At 55.5% G+C, this 21,806-nt stretch overlaps 2 protein-coding genes across 9 annotated transcripts in view; one reads left to right on the top strand and one right to left on the bottom strand.

The window, feature by feature from the left end:
* Positions 1-8,342, top strand: part of Chd5 (chromodomain helicase DNA binding protein 5) — a 48,851-nt gene extending 40,509 nt beyond the window's left edge. For 2 of the 3 annotated variants that reach the window (XM_055615150.1, XM_055615149.1), the window contains 11 exons: positions 7-86; positions 319-451; positions 1,515-1,592; positions 2,131-2,268; positions 2,530-2,638; positions 3,144-3,276; positions 3,555-3,750; positions 4,372-4,535; positions 4,658-4,772; positions 4,880-4,933; positions 5,597-5,616. In XM_055615150.1, the coding sequence (XP_055471125.1) occupies positions 7-86; positions 319-451; positions 1,515-1,592; positions 2,131-2,268; positions 2,530-2,638; positions 3,144-3,276; positions 3,555-3,750; positions 4,372-4,535; positions 4,658-4,772; positions 4,880-4,887 (1,154 nt within the window). In that variant the 3' untranslated portion in view covers positions 4,888-4,933; positions 5,597-5,616. Of the gene's footprint in view, positions 1-6; positions 87-318; positions 452-1,514; positions 1,593-2,130; positions 2,269-2,529; positions 2,639-3,143; positions 3,277-3,554; positions 3,751-4,371; positions 4,536-4,657; positions 4,773-4,879; positions 4,934-5,596 lie in introns of all 3 variants that reach the window. The other variant, XM_055615148.1, reaches the window with a different exon arrangement.
* Positions 8,343-9,230: 888 nt separating this feature from the next.
* Positions 9,231-21,806, bottom strand: part of Kcnab2 (potassium voltage-gated channel subfamily A regulatory beta subunit 2) — an 80,933-nt gene continuing 68,357 nt past the window's right edge. For 4 of the 6 annotated variants that reach the window (XM_055615159.1, XM_055615158.1, XM_055615160.1 and 1 more), the window contains 9 exons: positions 21,458-21,502; positions 20,475-20,518; positions 19,532-19,618; positions 15,536-15,621; positions 13,897-14,017; positions 13,717-13,811; positions 12,984-13,104; positions 12,405-12,493; positions 9,232-12,051 (listed from right to left, as the gene is read on the bottom strand). In XM_055615159.1, the coding sequence (XP_055471134.1) occupies positions 11,962-12,051; positions 12,405-12,493; positions 12,984-13,104; positions 13,717-13,811; positions 13,897-14,017; positions 15,536-15,621; positions 19,532-19,618; positions 20,475-20,518; positions 21,458-21,502 (778 nt within the window). In that variant the 3' untranslated portion in view covers positions 9,232-11,961. Of the gene's footprint in view, positions 12,052-12,404; positions 12,494-12,983; positions 13,105-13,716; positions 13,812-13,896; positions 14,018-15,535; positions 15,622-19,531; positions 19,619-20,474; positions 20,519-21,457; positions 21,503-21,806 lie in introns of all 6 variants that reach the window. The other 2 variants (XM_055615156.1, XM_055615157.1) reach the window with 1 other exon arrangement.

Here is a 21,806-nt window from a genome sequence, read left to right as displayed (position 1 = left end):
TTGCAGACAAAATGGAGGCCCAGCTGGGCTACATGGAGGAGAAGGAATCAGGCATGCAGAAGCCAAAGAAGTCCCTGGAAATCCAGGTATGGAGTAAATGGTGGCTGGCCAGTGGGAAGTGTTGGGGGAGCTTGCTTGGTCAGCCCAGCTGGGTAGAGCCTAGGCCTTCCTGGCTCTCAGCTCCATGCTGGGCCTAGGGGACCAGGCAGGGAGCAAGTAGGGGCATCTGGGATTGAGGGCTCCCAGCCCTGTCCATATTCCCTGCCCTACATTCTTGCCAAGGCCCAGGTCCTGCAGCTCCCTAACATGTTCTTCTAGGCCCTGCCAACTGCCCTGGACAGAGCAGAGGGTGAAGATAAGCATCAGAGCACAGACAGCAAGGACAGAGCTCGGGAGGAGAGGATGGAGGAGGTGGAGAATGCCCAGGGCTCTCCAGAGCAGCCACTGAAAGGTAGAGCACAACTTCTAATGGCCCTGGGCAGGTCTCTGGACCATACTCCAGGCTGTTTACCCTGACTGGGTGCTGGTGGGTGGGGCTGTCAGTCTTTATACACAGACTCTAGTCCTGTGGAGTTTGGGGTTCTTGGGTTATGTTTGGATTACAGGGCTCTTGTTTGAAAACAAGAACCATCCAACACTGTCAAACTTGCTTTCTGGCTTACCACAGCTGGGGTTTGTAAATGCCTAGTGTATACTTGAAAAAGGCAAGTGTGTGAGGTTCTTAATGCCTGTTTTTGATCAGTAGGTAGAACTTGCTAATTATACTGCTAAGATTTTGGTTTAATCTTCCCACTGGTGTCTGCTATGGTCAGTCACTTCCTGACTTTATGTTAAAAATCTCACTACGATTGCAAGTTCAATACCACACCAGACTATGTTGCTAGGTGAACATTTGTTTTGGTGTTTAGTGTCTTCCTGCTGAAGAAGCTGCTGGTAGTCTGTAATAGTTATTGTCCCTCTTGATAGATTTGGCCTTGAAGTTTACTTTGGGACGTTGGGGATGGCTGGATGTGCAAGCAGGATGGCCTGAGTATGATTTCCGGCACCCACACAGAGAGCAAAGGCAAAAATGGAAAACACCAAAACCAACCCCAAACCAACTCTCACCCCACAGCCAACCAACCCCAAAATACAGCACGTGCCTATAATCCCAGTGCTGGTGGAGACAGGTGGAGCCCTGGGGCTGCCGGCCAGTCTAGCCAAACTCAGGTTTAACAAGGCTGTCTTAAAAAATAAGGGGATCACAAGGATGACACAGGCATCAACCTCTGGCCTACACACACACACACACACACACACACACACACACACACACACACGCACACACACTCATGTATGCACACTGATTTGGCTGATTACTTTAGTTGAACAGGTGTTTGGTACACGAGCATTGAAGGTGGTCCTTTAAGGAGCCTGAGGAGGGCGGCCCTACCCCCTGGGGAGCTCTCTGGGCTGTAACACTTATGATGGATGAGGGCCCCCCTCTGCCCACAAGCCCCCCTCTTGTTTTGCAGAGGAAGTCCTGCCAGACAAGGAGCCAATCTCAGACAAGCTGGAGCTGAGCCTGAGCCACAGCAGCGACTTCAGGCCAGGTGTGGGCTCCCCCCACCCCCATGCCTCAAGCCTGGCGGTCAGCTTCGTGGGTGCTACCCCCAAGCCCTGGCTGGAGCCAGAGGACAGGAGCCTGTACTTGCAAGTGCTTCCTGTCACGATGGCTCTTTATCCAGGGGACAGACTCATCCTACCTCTCCGCTTACCCCTGCCATCCCCAGTCACCCAGGGAGGGAGACCTGGTTCACAGACTTCTGTGGCTCAGGTTTTTTTTTTTTTTTTTTTTTTCTTTTTTTTTTTTTTTTTTTGCATGTTGGCTCTAGAGCAGCACCCCCTGGTCAGACCCCTCAGGGTCCCTTCACTGTGCTCTGAGGGTCTAGTGTGCTGGGGGATGGGGTGCCAGGGTCTGGCCCAGTCAATCTGCTCAGGATGGAATGGTGGGGGAAGGGCGGCTTCCTTTCTAAGTCCCCATGTGTGATGAGCTCATTTTGGGGCCTCCCAGGGCTTGGTAGGAAGAGGGCTTTGGGTAGTAATGCCTTCTGGACAGACAGTGAACTGGGCCCGTCCCCTCCCCACCAGATGACCCCAAGGCTGAGGAGAAGGAACCCGTGGAGACACAGCAAAACGGTGACAGAGAGGAAGACGAGGAGGGGAAGAAAGATGACAAGAATGGGAAATTCAAGTTCATGTTCAACATCGCAGATGGGGGGTTCACAGGTATGGAGGTGGGACAGGAGACAAGGGCCTGGCTGTGGGTCCCCTTCCCCACTGTGGTTCCCAGGAGTCTAGGCAGATGGTAATTTTATGTGGGGTCCGAATGGTTGATAACAGGCCATCATATGCCCCTCTTAGCAATGCTAGGACAACGTCCCTCTAATGGTTGGAGCTGAGGAAGTCTGTGCATAAGCTGAGGAGGGGTGGAGAGGAGTGTGTGTGGGGGAAGCCTTTTGTTCCTTTCACCTTGGCTCCTCTCTTCAGAACTGCACACACTGTGGCAGAATGAGGAACGGGCCGCTGTGTCCTCGGGGAAAATCTACGAAATCTGGCACCGCCGCCATGACTACTGGCTGCTGGCGGGCATCGTGACGTATCCTTGGTTAGCCCGGCTGGGGTGACTCTGCTCTGTCTCTCTGGTCCTCAGGGGACTCATAGGCTCTAGGGAGGACCTTCATCCCTCTCCTAGCCTCTGATGAGCTCCCAAAACTTTGACCCTGCTTGGCAGGCCTCTGTGTTTCGAGTGTTCTGTGGCCATCTGTCTGTCTTCCCCAGTCCCCTTTTCCTGACATAGTCATTGGATTTAGGCTCCCTCTTTCCTAGTCTGACCCTTTGATCACACCTGGATAAGACCACATTCTTAGGCTCTAGGGGGTGGGGCTTGCACATGCCCCTCTGGGTGCTGGGATGGAGTCAACGTTAGGAGGCCTCGAGGCCCGGCCTGGCACCTCTCAGAGCCTTGCTAAGGTCTTCATCACCGCTGAAGCTGTGACTTGCCTGGTCCCTGACAGCAAGCTGGGACCCCGGTTGGCCCACCTCACCCTTGCTGTCCAGCCCCTCATTCCCATGGCCAGCTTGCCCTTAACTGTACCGCCCAGGCATGGCTATGCCCGCTGGCAGGACATTCAGAATGACCCTCGATACATGATCCTAAATGAACCCTTCAAGTCTGAGATCCATAAGGGCAACTATTTGGAAATGAAGAACAAATTTTTGGCCCGCAGGTTCAAGGTGGGCCTCCAGGGATACTAGCTTCCCGACCCATCCCTGTAGCTGCTAGACCTGGGTCAGTCTCTCCTCAGGGAGTCTGTCAGCCAGTGTCGGCAGGCAGAGCTCCAGTGTGGAGGAGTCCTAGGGCCAGTAGATCAGGCTAGGAGGGAGAGTTAGGGGGTAGGCCTCCTCTCCTTTTGGCCCAGAGCCTCTGCTTCGGTGGGTGCTGGGGGAGTCGCACAGTGACTGGGACGAGGGGCCAGACCAGTGCTGTCACCCCCCATCACCCCATCCCCCAGCTGCTGGAGCAGGCACTGGTGATTGAGGAGCAGCTCCGGAGGGCAGCGTACCTCAACATGACCCAGGATCCCAACCACCCAGCCATGGCACTCAACGCCCGCCTGGCAGAGGTGGAGTGCCTTGCTGAGAGCCACCAGCACCTGTCCAAGGAGTCCCTCGCTGGGAACAAGCCTGCCAACGCTGTGCTGCACAAGGGTGAGCGAGCCCTGTCCCCATCTCTGGTGGTCCGGCCCGGGGAGCACTCGATCTTAAGTGTCTCCATCTTGGGGCAAGGGCATTGGAACTTAGGAAGGGGAAATTTTTTTCCAGCGTCTCCTTCAAGTCTCACTCCAAATCTCTGCCTTTCTGGTTTGGGGGCTCCCAGGCTCATTGGAGGCGGGGCACAGCCCAGGCTGGAAAGGGATGTGGCTAACGTTTGCTCCCACATGAAAGTCTGGTCCATGCTCTGTCCCCTCTGGCAGCTATGCTTTGTGAGCCTAGTGTCCAAGGGTCAGGTGGGGTTGCTGTCTGTCCAGCCAGGGAACCCAGGGTCAAGGGTCTAGAGCTTTTTACTGCCATCAAGGGCCCCTGGAGGAGTTTAGAGCTTTTTGCTGCCAGCAGGGACCCCTGGAGGAGTTTTTTCTTGTAAATCTTATCTCTCCAACTGGCAACCCTGGGCTTCCCAGGCTCTGGAGAGCCTGGTGAAGCACACCCCATGGTACCCACTTTTGAGTGTGTGATGTGACATTTGCAAATGGCACCTTCCTGGCCACTACCTGAACGGCAGCTGTGGAGGGTGGACCAAGCCCTCCATTCTTAGGCCCTTCCACCCTGCAGTCCTGAACCAGCTGGAGGAACTGCTGAGCGACATGAAGGCGGATGTGACTCGCCTGCCCTCCATGTTGTCACGTATCCCCCCGGTGGCCGCCCGTCTGCAGATGTCTGAGCGCAGTATCCTGAGTCGCCTGACCAACCGTGCTGGTGACCCCACCATCCAGCAGGTCAGGTTTGGCCTGCACACTGCCTCACGGGCCTGAGTCCTCCTGTTGCACGGGTGGGTGCCCCTGGGTGGGGCTTGGGCGATGTTCTGGTTGTCACCTGTCAAGCTGGTCCTTGCCTCCAGGGCGCTTTCGGCTCCTCTCAGATGTACAACAACAGCTTTGGGCCCAACTTCCGGGGCCCTGGACCGGGAGGGATTGTCAACTACAACCAGATGCCCCTGGGGCCCTATGTGACTGGTAGGTCCCCCCGCTTCCGGGCAGCATGCACACGGTGCCCTCTAGGGCCCAGCCTGCCCGTTGCTGGGGACACCAGGCAAGCCCATGCTCTGATCTCTTCTTGGCAGACATCTAGCCGTCCTCGTGACTTCTCCCTGTTGCAGCGCTCCTTTCCAGCTGAGGTGAGGGGCTCGCTGGCCACGCCATCCTCCTGTACCCTCCAATTTGTCCTTTTGTGCACTTGGTGCATGCCTCTGAGCCTTGGAGTGTTAATGTTTCTGGTAGCTTTTGAGTCACATTCTAGCTTAGACTTGGCCATGGTTGTGTGTGTGTGTGTGTGTGTGTGTGTGTGTACACTCATGTGGGCATCTGTATGTGCACATGTGTTCTTGGCCAGGTGTCACTGATCCATGTGATTACTGCTCCTAGCCTGGAGCCTGTCCTGCCCCCACTGTCCCCCGTGATGGTAGGCTCTGCACTCATACCTCACTCTCTGTTCAGGACCAGGGAGAGAGAGTACCTGAGGGGTTGAGTGTGTTAATGGCTTTTGGGAGTAGAGATGGGGGAACTTAGGAAAGTCACCATTCCTGGTGGCTCTCTCCAAGTCCTGTCTGTCCCTGTAAGGTAGATGCCGGGCCAGGAGCTCTGGATAAGCTTCCAGGCTGGGCCTGCTGGATGCTGACACTCCAGCATGTGGGCTCAGCTCACAGGTAGCACAAAGGCCTGGGGCTAGGGGATCTTAATTCTGGGGCTCTCCCTGCTCATAATTATGACCCGGATGGGCGGTGGGGGCCCTGGCCACCTGGCCCACCCGATTGTGTAAACCACTGGTTTGCCTTTCGCAGCCGGGCCGCCTGCTCAGCCCCCATGGGGGAGAAGCTACAGCCCTTTTAGGAGCTGGTGTTGGAATACAAAAGGGAAATCAAGCAATTCTATCACACAGAGGACGAGGCCCAGCCTGGCTGCACAGGAGTCCAGAAGTGCCACCTCATCCTAGCTGAAGTGTTCTTCCACACAGCATCCCATCCACAGCCACGCCGGGCAAGGCCCTGACACCTTTTCCAGAGGGACTTACTTAGAGGAAATTCCATTTACCTGTACTTTTTTTGCACTTTCCTACCGAAGATGCGAGCGTATTTGTCTTGATAAAAAAGTTGGATGACGTGTGGAAGATTCAGACTCACAGCAACCCCTGTCTGTCACCAGGCTCCAGACCTCAAGGGAAAGATCTCTGGAGGCCTTTGGTGCTGCTCTGTGGACTCACTCCGGCTGGGGAGAATGCAGCAGCCTGTTCTGGAAGCCCTTAGTATGTCCCCTGCCCCTGTCTGTACCTGTGTGACTGCCCTTCTGCTCCAGCCTGCTCGGGACCCTTGCGCTACGGGGAACCAGGTCTGGAGAGTGGCTGCCTAGCCTGGTGATGCTCAGGTTGGGGACCACCAGGCACATTCCATCTCCTGGCAGGGGCATGTATCTCAAGGGCTCTTGGCTCTGTTGTTTCCAGTGAACAAATGGTGGCCCCACTGATGTGTGGCAGAGAGGGTGGGACAGACCCAGAGCTGAGCCAAAGCCCCTGATGGGGCTTCTGGATGTTTGCTGTCTGCAGGAGTGTGGTGTAGGCAGGTGGGAGCTGGCACTCCAGGAACGAGGGTCGTTTTTTGTTGAGTGGACCTGGAAGACTTGTTCCACTCACCGTGGCACAGACTTCCTTGTTCACAGAATCCTGGGCACGGATGCCAAGGAGCCAGTCCCTCCTGGGCCTGGGCATGTCTCTGCTGTCTTGGTTCTAGAGAGGCCTTGACTAGGGCAACTGCTGCATGAAGGTAGGGGCCATAAGGGCCCTTGCTGGTTCTCAGAGGGTGCGCACAGAGCTGTGTGTGGAGGTGGGACTCTGGACCTGAGGGCTTCTTTAGATCCTTCCTAGCTGGAGCTATCAAGGCTCTGGCCTCATTTCCTGCAGGGATGCCTTGGAGAGCCAGGACCATCTCCCCTTGTCAGTGTTGGCACGCCAACTTGTCTTGCTCCATCCCAGCCTGCGGGCACAATGTCATGGCCCATGCTGGGGTGTGGGTGGGGTGGATCCTGCCAGGCTGTGAGCCCGTGTCGGAGCTGCATCTGGCTCAACTGGAGACTTCCAAGCCCTAGTCATGGCACTTCCCAGGCAGGTGCCCTGGGGTTCAGTATACTCTGAAGACGAGGAAGGGGCTTGTGGGGAGAAGCCAGTTGGGTTTGAGGGAGCTTGGAGGGGCTAGACTCTCCTGCCTGGGAAAGGAGTGGAGGTATGCAGCGTCTCCAGGCCCGCCAGGAATGGGGGCAGGTCTCCAAGGCTTGTCTTGAGGACACTTGGGCAGGTGCCTAGCCTTTCCTTAGCCCAGATGTGCACGTCTGTAACATAGTTCCTCCTCTGAACCCCTGGAGGGCTGGACCCCCACGGCTTCTTCCATTGTGACACCTCCCACACTTGAGTCTCTATCTGAATCTTAAGGCCAGCGACTGTCCACACACTGTGGGTAGGCAGAGGGCTGGGGGCTCTGGTCACAGACAGGACATCTGCAGGCTTGAGTATATTATAGTGGCTGACCCCCACTCTCTTAAGAAGGGCTGTCCCCTGCATGGGAGTGGCTGCCATAGCTTGCTCCCCAACCCCAGGGCCTCTGTGTTAATCCCACTGGGCCAGGTGGTCATCAGCCCTGTTGGCCCCATTCGGAACTGTGTTTGCCTCCTTTGCCACACGTGACAGGTCCTGAGACATGGGCCTAGAGGCACATGTGGGACAGAACAGAGTCTGTGTCCTTGACTCTACTTCAGGGGCTCATCACTTCTCCAATGACTTCTCCCAGGAGTCTGGCTTTGTCCCTCCATCTCTGCTGCTTCCTAGAGCAAACCCTGTTGGCCTTCTCTCTGCAGCTAGCTTGACCTGAGCCCCCTGCTGGCCTGGGAGGGTCTATGTTCCCTGTGACCAGCACTGGGAGGCTTTGGAGGGTAAACTGGCCCAGGCAGCTGGAGAGAAGACAAAACCCCTTCAGGGTGCCCTCACCTTGGTCCCTCAGCTGTCTCCTGCTAGCCAATGATGGACAGAGGCAACATTTTGAGGTGGCTCTCATTTTGCTGCTGATAGAATTGGGTCCTCATGCTCAAGCTGTCAGAGCTGCAGCGACACATTTCCAGACACTCTGACTCACTTCCTCTGCTTCCGATACCCCAGGGCCACCTGTGAGCCAGGGCTCTCTCCCTCACCTTCTGGGTCCCCCTCACCCATGTGGGTTGACAGGCTCAGTAACACCTGCAACCAGTTAGGTCTTGTGTCCCAGGACTTTTCAGGTCCTGCAGGGGCCACGCTGGGAATGGACAGGTATTGATGCTTGGAACTTCTAGTATGTGCCAAGGACGGGGACTGGGGGCCTAGCCTGACCCTCCACCTTCATTGTCCTGACATTCCCACAAAGGGTGGATGGCCGCCCCGTGCGCTCCTGCACAGAGCACAGCGTGGAGGAAGCCACCTGCCCGATCTATATACCCGGAAGTTTACAGCCCAAAGTCGTCGGTGTCCTTGTGTTCATGGGTATTTTCCCTCTTTATTTTCAGATTTTTTTTTTAAACAAAGTATTTTTTTAGGTATGATAACCCTGAAAGGGCCTGTTGGGTGTGTGTATGTCCTGAACGCTCCACATAGCCACACAGGGACCAGAGCCCAGCTCAGAGGCAGCTCTCCTGCCTGGAGAGGAGGGAGGCCCCTGCTGCTTGCCAGGGCCAAGCTAGACTGCAGGGAGTTCTCTTCCTGCCCAGGCCAGGCTGGCATTTGTTCCACCCTTGCCCAATCCAGCTCACCCTGGGGAAGCAAGAGGAGATGCTTGGGGGCAGCTGGGGGCGTCTCAGCAGGGGTCCCAAGGGCACACACCTGAGCTGCTCTGAAGGGTGTCCTGGGGAAGGCTGGACAGACTAACCAGTGTTATCTTCACTCGTACTCTGTGTGTATGTTTTGGTTTCTGTGTTTTAATAAACCCTTTGGGAAGGGATGGAATCACTGTAGTTCTTAGCTCGCTGACTTCAAACAGGGATGCAGTGAGTGGCTGGGGAGCTGAGGGTATTTTTCAAAACCTTCCACATTATGATTTGTAGCCACGGCTCAGGGCTCTCAAGGAAGAGAAACCCTAAATAGCTGTGTGCTGGAGGCACACTGGTACTCCCAGGGGCAATGAGTGACCTGTGTGCTTCCCCAAACCCATCAACATAGAGCAGCAGCCAGGGGGTCTAGAGAGATGACTCAGAGGTTAAGAGCACTGGCTGTTCTTCCAAAGGTCCTGAGTTCAATTCCCAGCACCCACATGGTGACTCACAACCATCTATAGTGAGATCTGCTGCCCTCTTCTGGCGTGCAGGCACACATGCAGGCAGAACACTGTGTAATAATAAATCTTAAAAACAAAAAAACCCCAAACAAAACAACCCCCCCCCCCAAACTGCAGGCACTCGTCCCTAAAGGGAAGGGGCTTCCCAGCCATCAGTCCTCTGCCTTTGGGGGTGTCAGCAGAGGCGTGTGCGTGGTGGGTGGCGGGCAGCAGGGAGAGGCACTGCATCTTCCATAGGACTCAGGGATGTCCTTGGGAGAGGTGGGAGTGGATCTTTTGATGCTTGTTTCCAGTCTACTGCAGGCCCGGAATGCTTTTCAAGCATTTCTCTGGCCTGTACTTGGGTCCTTCCATCTTGTCCTTGGCTGTAGTTGGGTTTGGTAGTGGGTGAGGTGGGGGACTGCAGTTGGCAGCTTTGGCCTCCTTCTGGTGCTGTCTCTGAGGAAATGAGAGGACAGAGGCATGCAGACCGAAGGGCTTGGGTTTTATTTGTCATTCCATAAATATGGGCTGCCCCTTGGTCTGAGTCTGTCAGGAAGCTGGAGCCGTTGGCGGTTGGCCTGGTGGGGTGCAGTTAGCAAGGAGCCACGCTCGTTAAAAAAGTGGGGAGAGAAAGCACATTATGTACATGGCTGACAAGAGCAGGGCACGAGGAGCCCCGCTGTGCCTCAAGACCTTGACCTTGGGGCTGTGAGGAGCAACAGCAGGGCTCCATGCCCAGAGCCCCACCCCCACTCTGGCTGCTCCCCACAGCCGCCCTCCCGCACCAGGCCTGGCAGACTGCTTCAAGGTGAGGAGGTGTGCTGGAGGCTGGCTTGGGGCTGACCAGCAGGCAGCTGGGGCTAGAGAAAGGTGAGGTCTGTGGCCGTGGAGGTAGGAGTGGCCTTAGACCTTTGGAGGGTCAGGGCCAAGCTCCCATTTATAGGCTGTCTACACTTGATCTACTCCGGTGGCCTCCCAAGCCCCTCCACAGAGGCGGGTGATCCTGCCTTAAGAAGCAAAGCTCTGATGCCTCAAAAGTGGAAATGGAAGAAAACTGCTCAGAAACACTCAGTTAACATGCCATCCAGGAGGCTGTCTGCCTGTAGGGCTCATGTGGGCCTCAGCCCAGTTCACACTGCAGCCTATTTTTCTGTCTCTTGCACATACCCAGGAGGAGCTTAGCTCTGGCACCAGGCTGCAGCAGCAGCAGCTCCTAGTGTGGGCAACCCTGCATGCTTGGCCCTCATGGCAAGCAGCGCCAGGGCCAGTTGTGTGGTCAGGTCTGGCTACTTCCCACTGGAGCATTGCAAGGGCCCTGTCCCGGAAGCAGGCCCCTCTAGCCAGGCATGGAGGGGCCAGAACCTAGTGGCCGCCATCCCACATCAACAGGGCTGCTTCTGAGCTCTCAGGGTTCGGGGCTATGAGCAGTGGTGAAGGTTTGGGAGCTCAGGGTCTGCAGAGGGGGGTTGTGTGTGTGAGAGGAGAAGCTGCCCACCCCGCCTGCCTTTCTTCCTGTCTCCTCCCCATACTCCCTATTTCTGTCTCGATGTCTGTCCAGCCTTGGCTGGACGACAGCGGCAGGGAGGAGCCTTGGAGCAGACGCCACAGAAGCCAGGTGCTGTGCCGGCAGGACTTGTGCTTGGGAACCAGCCACTGCCTGTCCAGGGCAGGAGGCTTGGGGCTCCTAGGGAGCCCGCTGGCATGTATGAGCAGGACCTGTCTCCAAAGCATCACAGGACTATGAGACTGGGCCTCCAGGCACCATGCACTGTCCAAACCTGCAGGCTTTCTGGCCCCACCATCCACCTGGCTCCCACCGATAAGGGGCTGCCTATCCTGCCCTTTCTCCATCTTCCCAGCCTGTTCTGGGACAGCATGAGGGTATGCAGAAGACAGTGGGTAGTCCTAGCCATTTTTCCAGGGAGAGGTCCCTGGGGATCTGTCCGTACAATGTTCCTGGAGCTGTTTTTCCTCCCGTCCTTTAGCTTGTGACAACGGAAAGCCCAGGGAGCTTCCTTACTGAGAAGCCCTAAGTGCAGAGCCCGAGTCATAAGCCCACTGCCCCAGTACATCAGAGGTATCAGAGGAAGAAGGGCTGTAAGGGGAACGTGGTCTTGTGAGCACGGGCTGAGCCGGCTGCCGCCTGCCTGCTCTGTGGCCAGCTGCCACACTTGGAGCTTCCCTGCTGTGGGGCTCAGCAGCTGCATGTGGGAAGGGGCAGCAGGGTGGGAGGGGAGTGGAGGTGGAAGACTGGAAGGCGCTGGGGAAGGCGGCTGGGATCCCTGCCCCTGCCAGCAAGGGTAAGGGGGAGGGGGGGCAAGGGCCAGCTAGCTAGGCTAATCACAGCCAAGGCCCAGTAAGCACGTGGGGCAGGTCAAGGTCTTGGAAGAGTGGGATCCCACACCAGCCCTGAACAAAGTGCCTGGTGTCCATGGGAAGAGGTGGGGCCCTGCTCTAACCACCAAAGACTCTGGCAGAAGGGATGCTGGGAGGTGGCACGCCCCTCTTCTGAGGCAAGGGTTCTTGGGCAGAGAGGCCAGCCCTGCCTGCTCAGAGGACTACGCCTCCACTGGACCATGGCGTCTAGAATCTCCATGAAGGGCCATGGCCGGGGGTGTGTTTCTTCTTGAAGGGTAAGCAGAGGCGGCAGGCTTGGGTGGGAGCCTTTGGATGTCCCCCTAATTGATGCCATCTCCTGGCACCCATCAGATAGCATCCGGCAAGGAAGCGGCAGGTGACTCTGGAGATGAGTTTCCGGTGGCGGCATAGTGTTTTCCCCTTGGACATGAGCCACACTCTGCACTTGGCTTTGAAACAGCAGAAGCGAGCGAACAGAGGCGAGGAGGGAACCGGAACCGGTCCGAGCAGGTGATGGGGGCAGCCTAGGATCTATAGTCCTTTTTGCTGTAGGGTTTATTGCCCAGAATGCTATCGATCTCGTGGACGATGGAAGACGACAGTTTTGGAAGGACCTGCATGCAAGGAGAAGAGGATAGCCTGGTCTGAAGAAGAGGCGGGCGGCCCTTCCTAGCATTTTGGGGCACTTATTCTACGCTATTGGTAAGTCAGTTCCACTGGCCTCCTCTTTCCTCCCACTGGGGATCTGGCCTTGGTTCCCATTGTTAAGTCTTTTGGTCTGAACTTGGCCTCAAGCAACTCCAGGGCCTGCCACTCCGCTCTAAGGGTCTTTTTTTTCTTTTTTTCTCTGAGTGGCTGCATAGCTCCCTCTGTTCCTTTGTGGCTCTCTCAGTTTGTTTCAAAGCCCCTTTTCTTTACAAGGCTCCCTAAGGCCTTTGCCCCCGCACTCGGCGGGGCCCCATCTCACCTGTATTGCTCCAATGTTTTCCATAAGTTGCTCTGCGTTGGAAGCACCCAGAAGCACAGAGCTGACACCCTCGTTCCTCAGGCACCAGGCTGTGGGGATTAAGAGCAGAGCTGAGGGCGGTGCCCTCTGCAGGACCTGCCTGAAGATGCCCAGGTGCAGGGACTAAAGCTGTCAGCTGGGGCATGAGAGTCCTTAGAGCGCTCAGTGATAGGGGTGAGTTTGCCCAAGAGGCATCTAGAAGAGGTTCTGAGGAGCTGGCCATGTGGACTCTGCTGGAGAGGTGCTCAAAGACCTCTTCTCTCCCCGTGACCCCTGGCTTGCTTGCTGAGGGTCTAGGCTGGTGGTTTAGGCTCTTAAAGAGAAACAGATTGCAGCCCTGTCCCTGACAGTCCTTACCTTGGCCATAAAGAGGGAGCTGTGCAGGGGCCCCCCATCTTTCTTCCCAGGGCCACTTTCCTCACTGTCGCTACATTTCCTCAGCATGTCCACACCGCCTGGAGTCAGCTGGGGAAATTGACAGCCCAGGCCCCCAGGGACCTCAGGAATAGGTGTCCCAGCACTGTGCCCAGAGCCCGTTACCTATGGCCAGCTGGGGCAGCGTGCAGCCGAGGCGCTCGGCGATGGCCTGCAGTTCCTTCAGCTTGGCCTGCTGCCGTCGGCCCTCTTCACTCAGGATCTTGTCCTTCAGCCACTGGTAGCCCTGGGAAGGGGACAGCTCCAGGTCAGGAATGGTCCCTGGACCTCCAGATCAGGAACAGTCCCTGGACCTCCGGGTGCAGGCAGCTCATTACTTGTGTTTTCTCTGGAGACGTTTTCCCGAACATCAGCTCTTTTGGCAGCGGGCCTCACACCCACACTGGGCCAGACTTAGACAGACCCTTTTGTACCGTGAAGAGGAAGGTTTGTGGTGCAGCGACCTGACCCTGGGCCACAGGCACAGACTGTCCACCTTTGGCCCTGTGAGCCTCCTAGGGCTCAGGCTGGGGAGAGAGTAAGACCCAGGGTTGGGGTTCGGGGCTCTTGTCCCAAATACGAACATTCTCATGCTTCTTGAGTGTGCAGTGAGGGAATGGGATTGGACCAACTCTTAAGCCTTGTCCGGGGTCTCTGTGACTGTAGTGTGGGGAGCCATGGGGGAGGGAGTGTACTGTTCCGCAGTAAGTGGGCCAGCCTGTACCATGAATGCTGAGCCACGGGAGGGGCTGAGATAGTGGTGGTATTTAGGGGCCTGCTTCTCTGGGGGTGGCCTCACGTGTGGGAGAAAGGCCCGTGTCCACGTTCTTACCCCTCCCCCCCCAGCAGCCATGCTCACCTTCAGGGAGGCTCTGGAGTAGGGCGGGATGCCGCTGTCGTACTTTCCTGAGACGATGCCGCAAGCCAGAGGCGACCAGGTCATGGCACCTACTCCTGAGAATGAATGTGCGAGCGGGTGAGGTTAAGCTGGGGACGGGGGTGGCGAGAAGGGCACACCACAGGGTGGGCTGGGACCCACCTATTTTGTGGAACAGCTCTGGAAGCTGGACCTCCACCTTCTCTCGCTGGAACATGTGGTACTCGGCTTGCTCGCAAATGGGCGGGATCAGGTTGAACTGCCGGGCCACCGAGTAGGCCTCCTGTGTAGGACAGAACGGTCAGCAGGCTGGGCTGCAGGGAGAGCACACAGAGCCATCCCAGACCGTGCTGCTCCCCCGCCCCCACCAGCTTTCCTGAGAGTGCTAGGCAGGTCCCTCCCCGTGAGCCAGGCAAACAGGGTGGGCTTTGGAATCCTGAGACATAATGGTCCTTCAGGAATCACAATGTAGTAAGGCCTGGGACTAGGACAAATGAGAACACTGGTACCTCAGTTTCCCCATTTGTCATAAGGTTCCAGTGGGCCAAGCGTGTTTGTAACCCTTCCAGTAGTGCCCAGCTTATGACTGACACTCAAGAGCTTGCCAGCTGGGCAGCATCGCTATTGCCTAGGGCCCTGGACCTACGATGAAGATGGTGGCGGCAAATGCCTTCTGGAGGCAGCAGCTGCATCCGCTAACCCTGGGATCAGGAGCTTGGGGCCTTGTCTTGAAGTTCTGCCTCAGCTCCCATGGATAGGGTAAGCTCAGGCTGTTGCCTACAGACAGTTCTATGGTGGACACACACCTGTCAGGCCCTGTCCCACTTTGGTCTGAGACTCAGTTTCCCCATTTTTAAAGTGGGGTGATGACACTGACATTTTTCTGAGTCCTGTGCTGGCTGTGGGTAGTCAGCAAGCTGTCTGACACAGGCTCGCAACTGCATTTGAAAGCTGAGTTATGCCAGGGTCTTCTCAAGTCTCCCAAGGATTTGAAACAAAAGCTCCACTGCACTTCCTGTATGAAGCCACAGCAGTGCTGCCTGCCCGGAGTGCTGGAACACGGGTGTGCAAAGGGGTAAGGCTGCTAAGGCAGCTTCTCCACCTGGCCACTTCCGTCAGTGTCTCTGAGGACAGGGACATCCTGAAGACTCTTCCTAAGAACCCCAGAAATACCTCAGGACACAGGCTGCTCTAGCCTCTGATGGCTCCCATAGAAGCTTATGACGATTATCGGGTGCTTTCCTGAAAACGTGGATGAATGGGAAACAGCATTCCGGGTCCAAGCAGATGGGCCATGTCCAAAGGCAGCCCAGGCCCTGACCAGCACTGACTGGTCACCAGTCTTAAACCAGGCAGCACGACCTTCAGCACGGGACTTAACTCCTCTGTCCTTGACTTCGCCATTTGAGACACAGGGCAGCTTCAGCTTTAAAACCCTCTGTGTGGTACCACATAACCTCCTGTCGAGGTGAAATCTTAAATCCAACAGAACGTCCTAGGGACACAGGTCAAATGGCAAGTAGCACAGGTACCAAGGGCTTGCTTAGGGTCTAGGATCATGCTTAAAGTTTTCTCAAGAAGTCTCAGAACAGGTCATGAGGATGTGCCATGCCAGCAGGCTTGTTCTACAGTTCTGGAGCCTCAGAAGGCAAGCTATCCATCCAGGCCCATGTGTGGCTGGGAGTCAAGCTGAGACCCGTGCCTGGGACCACCACTCCCACTGTGCCGTCCCTCCTCCTAGCACAGGTGCCTGCGTCCCGGAATCTCCTCCCACGCCTGTGGACACGTGGCTGTCCCCTACCATGATCTCCATGGAGCTCCAGCGCGACGTGCCCCAGTACATGGCCATGCCCTGGTTGATGACGTGGGTCATGGCCCGCACGGTCTCTGTGAGAGAGAAGGGATACCATGGCTGCAGCAGCTGGGCCCGGCCTGGGGTGGTCTGGAAGTGCAGGCGGGGCGCCAGGAGGAGGGGCAGGCTGCAAAGGCATCTTGCAAGCAGTGTACTTCCTGGCTCCCGGAGTCGTGTGTGGGTGTCAGGGAGGGGAGACTCCAGGAGGAGAGAAAACGGAATTGAAATCCTGAAGACAAATTCTCAGATGAGTTAAGGCCTGCTGGGATCCTTGGAAAAAGCCCAGGGGTAGGCTGATGTCGCCATGGCTGGCTATGGGAATGAGGGAAGGTGAACGTCAACACCGGGTCTTACACTCTAGAATGAGGAAATAGGAGCCCTGGTCACTTAGGGGGACCAGCTGGATGAAGGCTACAATCAGACTGGCCAAGGCAGTGAATTTAGCAAAGCTTGCAGACACAGCTCTGCAGGTCACAGGAGGCCATTCTCATTGGAGTCCTGAGGACTTGAGCGGAGCCAGTAGGGACAAAGGGAGGCCCTTGAGGCTGGGTCAGTGGTTTCTTGTTTCTGTGCCTGGGCAGCCAGAAGCAGAAGTTGAAAGGTTTGGGCAGACCACACCAAGTCTCCCTCAACGCAGGCTATTCTCAGGACAATGGGGGTGGGGTGGGTGGTATCTAATCGTCCCTTCTGGGAGGGAACAAATAGCTGTAAGGTTCCACAAAGGCTGACGGTTACAACATACCAAGGAGTAAATGGCTGGGACACCCTCCCCATCTCCTAGGGCAAGAGTAGGAGTCTTCCCACAGCAAAACACAGCAAAAACACAGTCATCCTTATATTCAAGAGTTTTGGGGGCATAAAAATCTGCCAGTTGAAACTATAAAGGGGACTAGATGGGAAGAAGAAAAGGACCATCAGGTTGGGAGGAGACATGAAGGTGATGGGGGTGAATGTAATCAAAATACATTATAGACATGTAGGAAAATGTTGTAACAAAACCCATTATTATGTATGGGTAACGAGCTATTTAAAAACCCTGCCACTTAGAGGTCTCCTCTCTTGGATGTTTTGCCTCTTGGGAATGCCTTGGTTTTTAAAACAGAAAGTGGCCTTGGTGGTGGTGATGGTGGGGTGATGGCTCCATAGACTTCTCACAGGTCTGATACAGTGCTTGCAAGGTCAACAGCCAAAGGCAGGGTAGGAACGTGGAGGAGCAAGTGTTTCTAAAAACATAGCAGTGGCATCTGCCTCACTGCTGGATGCCCAACCCATCCGGCAGCAGACATCCCTGGCGGGGACTGTGAGGGAAGGGAAGGAAGAAGAGAATGCCAGAGCTGTTCTTGTCACCATGAAATGCCGCTGGATCCCAGTACCTCCTTGCATGGGATACCGTGCTGGCTCCTGCCGCCCTGTTCCCGGGCTCTTTCTTCTTACTCATTTTAGGTCCCTAAGGATGTCTGTGGTTAAAGACCATTTATGGTGGAATCCAGGGCATCCTCAAGTCTGGAGCTAAGGCCACTGGATTCTGGTATGGTGGTCCCGGTTGGTTCACCCAGAATGCCAGGGAAGTCACACCTTACTTCTGCCCCTGCAGGGCAACTCCCTCCTGTGGCCATTTGGAGTCTTCTTTGACCTGCCTAGGTGAGGGACATATGAGAAGGGAGTTTGGGCCTTCTGGGACCTTCCCTGAGTCACTGGCTTTAAATGACAACACATTTTACACTGGGAAGAAGTTAGTTGCCTGACTGGAATGGTTTCAGGTGAGGTGGAGAGTCCTGGGGCATACTCAGTGGAGCCCAGGCTCCTGCACGGGCTGGCCTTGTTGAGATTTTTAGAAACACTGTTGGGGGCACCCAGGACCATGCAGCATGGGTTGCCTACTCTCTTCAGCCAAGGCTTAGGTCCACATGCCAGGGGCAGGGAAGCCGAGGGGACAGCCCACTTCAGTCCCTCTTCCCAGCCTCCCACAGAACGCTGTCTGGTCATGAGATCACAGCCAGGGAAACTGCACAATGACCCTCCCTCGAGGTGAGAGAGACGGAGATAGTCTAGCACCTGGGAATAAGGCCAACAGGACAGGAGCCTGGTGTGACTGGCTGTTCTGAGGGGTGGGGGAACCTAGGTATCCTGGGATCTGGGCAGAGACAGGCTAAGTGTGGGGCACACACTCAGGAGAACTTCACCCACACCAACACGTCAGTGGATCCTGAAAGAGAGGTGCTTAGGGACGCCTGTCCCTCACCTCAATAATTAATACTGCTGGGCAGAAGCAAGGATGCCAAATCCTTCCCGAGGCAGCCAAGACCAGTGCATCTCTGGGGCATCACAAATAATACATGGGAGGGGTCAGGTGGCAGCACCAGGTGGCAGGCGGGTGCCCTTCCAGTGTGGAACGCTGCCCAGCTCCCAGGGACACCACGGTTTATCCCTGAGGTGGGGTTCTAGGGTGTTTTGCTCATTGTGTGTGGTGTGTGTGTGTCTGGGGTCAGATAACAAGCATGACACGAGGGTGCCCTGGGCCTTAGCATCAAGCTAGCTCATGTACATGTTCTTCAAGGAAGAGAACCACTCATTTTGATGGGGTGTCCTGGTTGCTAAGTGAGCAGACATGGGTGTTCACAGAGCCAGAGAGCTTAGAAGAAACCAGTGTGACAGATGGGTGGCTTGTTGGCCGGTGTTCGCTGCCTCTGTCAGAGGCCAGGGCTTAAACAAGCGTGAGCTATGAAACAGGTAAGTCTCCTTAGAGGCTGCACAATCTGGGGTCCCAGGACCCTTCTGGAAGCCTAGTCTTTCCTAACCCTTCCCATCCCATCATCCAAGGTCAAGTTCCCAGGCAGGTACTGGAGCATCCTCAGATCAAGAGGAGACCCCGGCACAAAGCCAGCCGGCCATTGCAGATCACGGCATCACAAGCGTGGCTCGGGGGACATGCACGCTGGGAAGGGGTGGAATGACAGCACGATGGGCAGCGAGGGCTCCAGCACCACTTCGATTTCTCTTCACTTGCAAGATGTCCTCACAGGGCACGTCCCCACCCCTTATGCATTTTATGGAGAAGTTTGTCATGGGGGACAGAGAGTCGTGTAAATAAAAATACTGTCTCATAAAATGCAGCTCGGACACAGAGTCAATAGTCGGCTGAGGGTACTGTGTACCTTCAATGATGAATGTCCTTGACTTGAAGGAACTAAATGGGTCCCCTGGTGATAAAAGAAAGATTTAAAGAGACCAGAGTTTATCGCTGTGGGAACACGGAGGCGTGGTATGATAAAGGGCAGGACAGAAGAGCACAAATCATCGCACAGAACAGAGTTCTGCTAAAAAGAAAGAATATATATACATGCACACGAGTGTGCTATATATATATATATATATATATATATATATATATATATATATATATGTAAAAGCAAATGGAGACAAATAACAATTCTACTTAACCTCCCAAGTCCCTGAGGCAGCAAAGCAGAAATGAGAAGATGCTGAGGCAGGAAGTGGGAGAGATGGAGGGACCGGGAGTCAAGGGAATAAATAAATGCTAAAAGAAACCCAAACAGCTCTCCAAAGCACTGAATGCTTCCTCTCCTTCAGATAATAACCTGCCCCCCACACCCAGAGCAAAAGACCTCTGAGCCCTCCCAGGGGAACCAGAATGAAAAGAGTGTAACAGCCCTGATGGGCACCACTGTGCAAAGTACCAACTGCTGAGAAAAGCGAATGCTGCCATGTCTTCAATGCAGCCGGGTAACGGAACGAGACCAGGGCGTAGGCTCAGCCTGGCAGGGCCAGGGCCCGCCCCCCCCCCCCCCCCCCCAGAGGCCTGGCCACCTCTGCCCTGAGTGCCCAGTGTGGGTGGGCTTCACAGTCACCAGCACTTCAGAGCAGACCACTGGTCATCTGGCTCTGTCCCACATGGACTGCCTAGCGGGCACCTGGTCGACCTACCTTCCATGGGTGTGTTAGGGTCTGGGCGGTTGGCAAAAACCACATCCACGTACTCCAGCTGCAGCCGCTCGAGGGAGGCCTTCAGTCCTGGGAGAAGAACAGGAGGGCTCAGCTGTCTGTGCTTCCAGACCCTCCCTGTGCCCGGCTCAGGGGGCAAGAGAAGGACGAGGGCTGGGTCCTGTCACATGGAGCTTTAAGGCAGGTGAGGGTCTCAAGGGGATGCCAAGACATGAGGCACATCCTAAAGGGAGTGGCTGCCCTGGCCATTTCAGATGTCAGGAGAACCACAGGCCAACTACCCTGAGACCAAATGGATACACTCTCAGGACCTGGTGGTCGGTACTGTGACAAGCAGAGATAGCCATGGCACCACACAATGAGGGACTGTACAAACGGCTGCTTGTGTCAGACACAAGACAACAACCTCCCAACCGCCCAGAGCCACCAACTGAGGTGAACTGGGTCTGAGGTGGGAGGGCCAGGTACCAAGGCCCCCGCCCCACCTCAGTTCTGATGTTTATTAGGAAGAATATTACTTAGAATAAATGTGACTCAGAGAGGCAGAGCCCACACCCGGCACCCCCACTCTGGGCTGCATGTCCACTGTTCCCAATAGCCCAGAGTGGGGGTTGTGCTCCCTCAGCTCCACTTCCTAGACCCTTTGACACAAGCTCAGGGAGGTGATGGCTCTCCCCCAAGGCCATTCAGACAGCACTCGCTCAGCCTGGACCAAAGTCTGGTTGGCTCTGTCCAGGCTCAGGGTGGCCATTTTTGAAAGGATCCCCTGCCTCATGCCTTTTTGGAGTAGAAGGAAATGGTCAAAGAAGGGCTCCATGTGCTCTGGGGTTGAGGCCTGGGCTGACTCGCTGAAGGGAAGTGTGGGGCTGCCATGCTCCTTAGCTTTTCCTCACGTGCTGGCGACACAGCTAGAGCTTCTCCTCACCTTCAATTATGTGCTTCCGGGAAAGGCCCCTCTCTGTCTCCGCTCTGAAAAACAGGTCAACAGGGTAGGAGGTGTTGCAATTGGTTTGGGGATAATACTTATGATACAATGCTAGGAAAAAGAAGTAGGTCAGAAAATTCGACATCTGTGGGTAACAACTACAGGCTTGAGTATCCACGGCTCAGGTGGATTCCTGGATGCCACCCCAGGGGGGCGGAGGGAACACTGTGGGGGCGCAGTGGGGTGTCAGCTGGCCACAAGGGCTCTAGATGCCAATGTCACCTTCCTGCCCATCTTGTGGTTATTTACTTATGCTTTTGAGATAGGTTCTCTCTACTTAGTGCTCTCTCTCTCTGGAGAGAGGGTTTCATGTATTCCAGCCTCAAATGTGTTACGTAGCCACGGATGGCCCTCATCTTCTGCTTCCTCGGCCTCTGACGGGCTGGAATCACAGGCATGAACACCACACTTAGCTTACTGGGCTGAGGATAATGCCAGGCCTTTCATGCATGCCTGGCAAACCCTCCTCTAACTGAGATGCCTCCTCAGCCTAGAAATCACATTTACAACCCCCACAAGATGACCTCTGCCTAGATACCTACTGAGAATATAGAGTCAGAGCCCTGGAGACAGGCAGAGTGACAGGTGGCTTTAAGATGCTGTAGACAGCTCAACATTTTCTGTTTTCTGGAATTTTTATGATGTTACCATGCAAGTAAAAATAATGAAAAGTAAAGAAGGCTTGGGTAAAGGACCAGTCCAGCCGAAGCTAAGATTGAAGCTTGGGGACACAGCAGAGATGGGTGTGAGGCCCCTAGACTGGAATGAGTCCCTGCCTCTGTGTAGCTCTGCAGAGTTCAATGTACGCCTCAAGGACCACAGCGTGACCCTTGCCCTGGATTCCCAAGTGGTGTCTCTGTAGGGATTGGGGCTGCAGTGCTCACACACCACTGGGAGCAAACTGTGGAAACAGTGGCACTTACTTTCCGCCCCAGAAGATCTTGGTGGTGATGACGAGGCTGGACCGCCTGCAGAGTAGAAGAGAGGAAGGGTGTTACTGGACCTGGCTGAGAGGTCGCTGTCTCCCCTGGGAGCTTGGTGTGAAACAGGTGTTTCTGAATTGTGACGTTCTTGCTGAGCTCAGGGTCTGGATCTCCCACTAATAGATGCAACCAACCCACAAGGCTGGGTGTCGGCATCTGACTGCAGACGCAGCTCGAGAGCAATGGTTTCCAGGGATCTATGACAGTGGCTTCCCTGTCTGTGTATGCTCCTCAGCCTCACCAGGGTCCCCTGAGGTGGGAGAGCCTCCAGTTGGACTGCTCTGTTCTG

This window comes from Psammomys obesus, unplaced genomic scaffold (genome assembly GCF_907164565.1).
Source record: "Psammomys obesus unplaced genomic scaffold, mPsaObe1.curated_primary_1811, whole genome shotgun sequence".
Taxonomy (NCBI): Eukaryota; Metazoa; Chordata; class Mammalia; order Rodentia; family Muridae; genus Psammomys; species Psammomys obesus.
The sequence above is the reverse complement of the archived record's forward strand: the minus strand, read 5'-3'. Positions and strand labels throughout refer to the sequence as shown.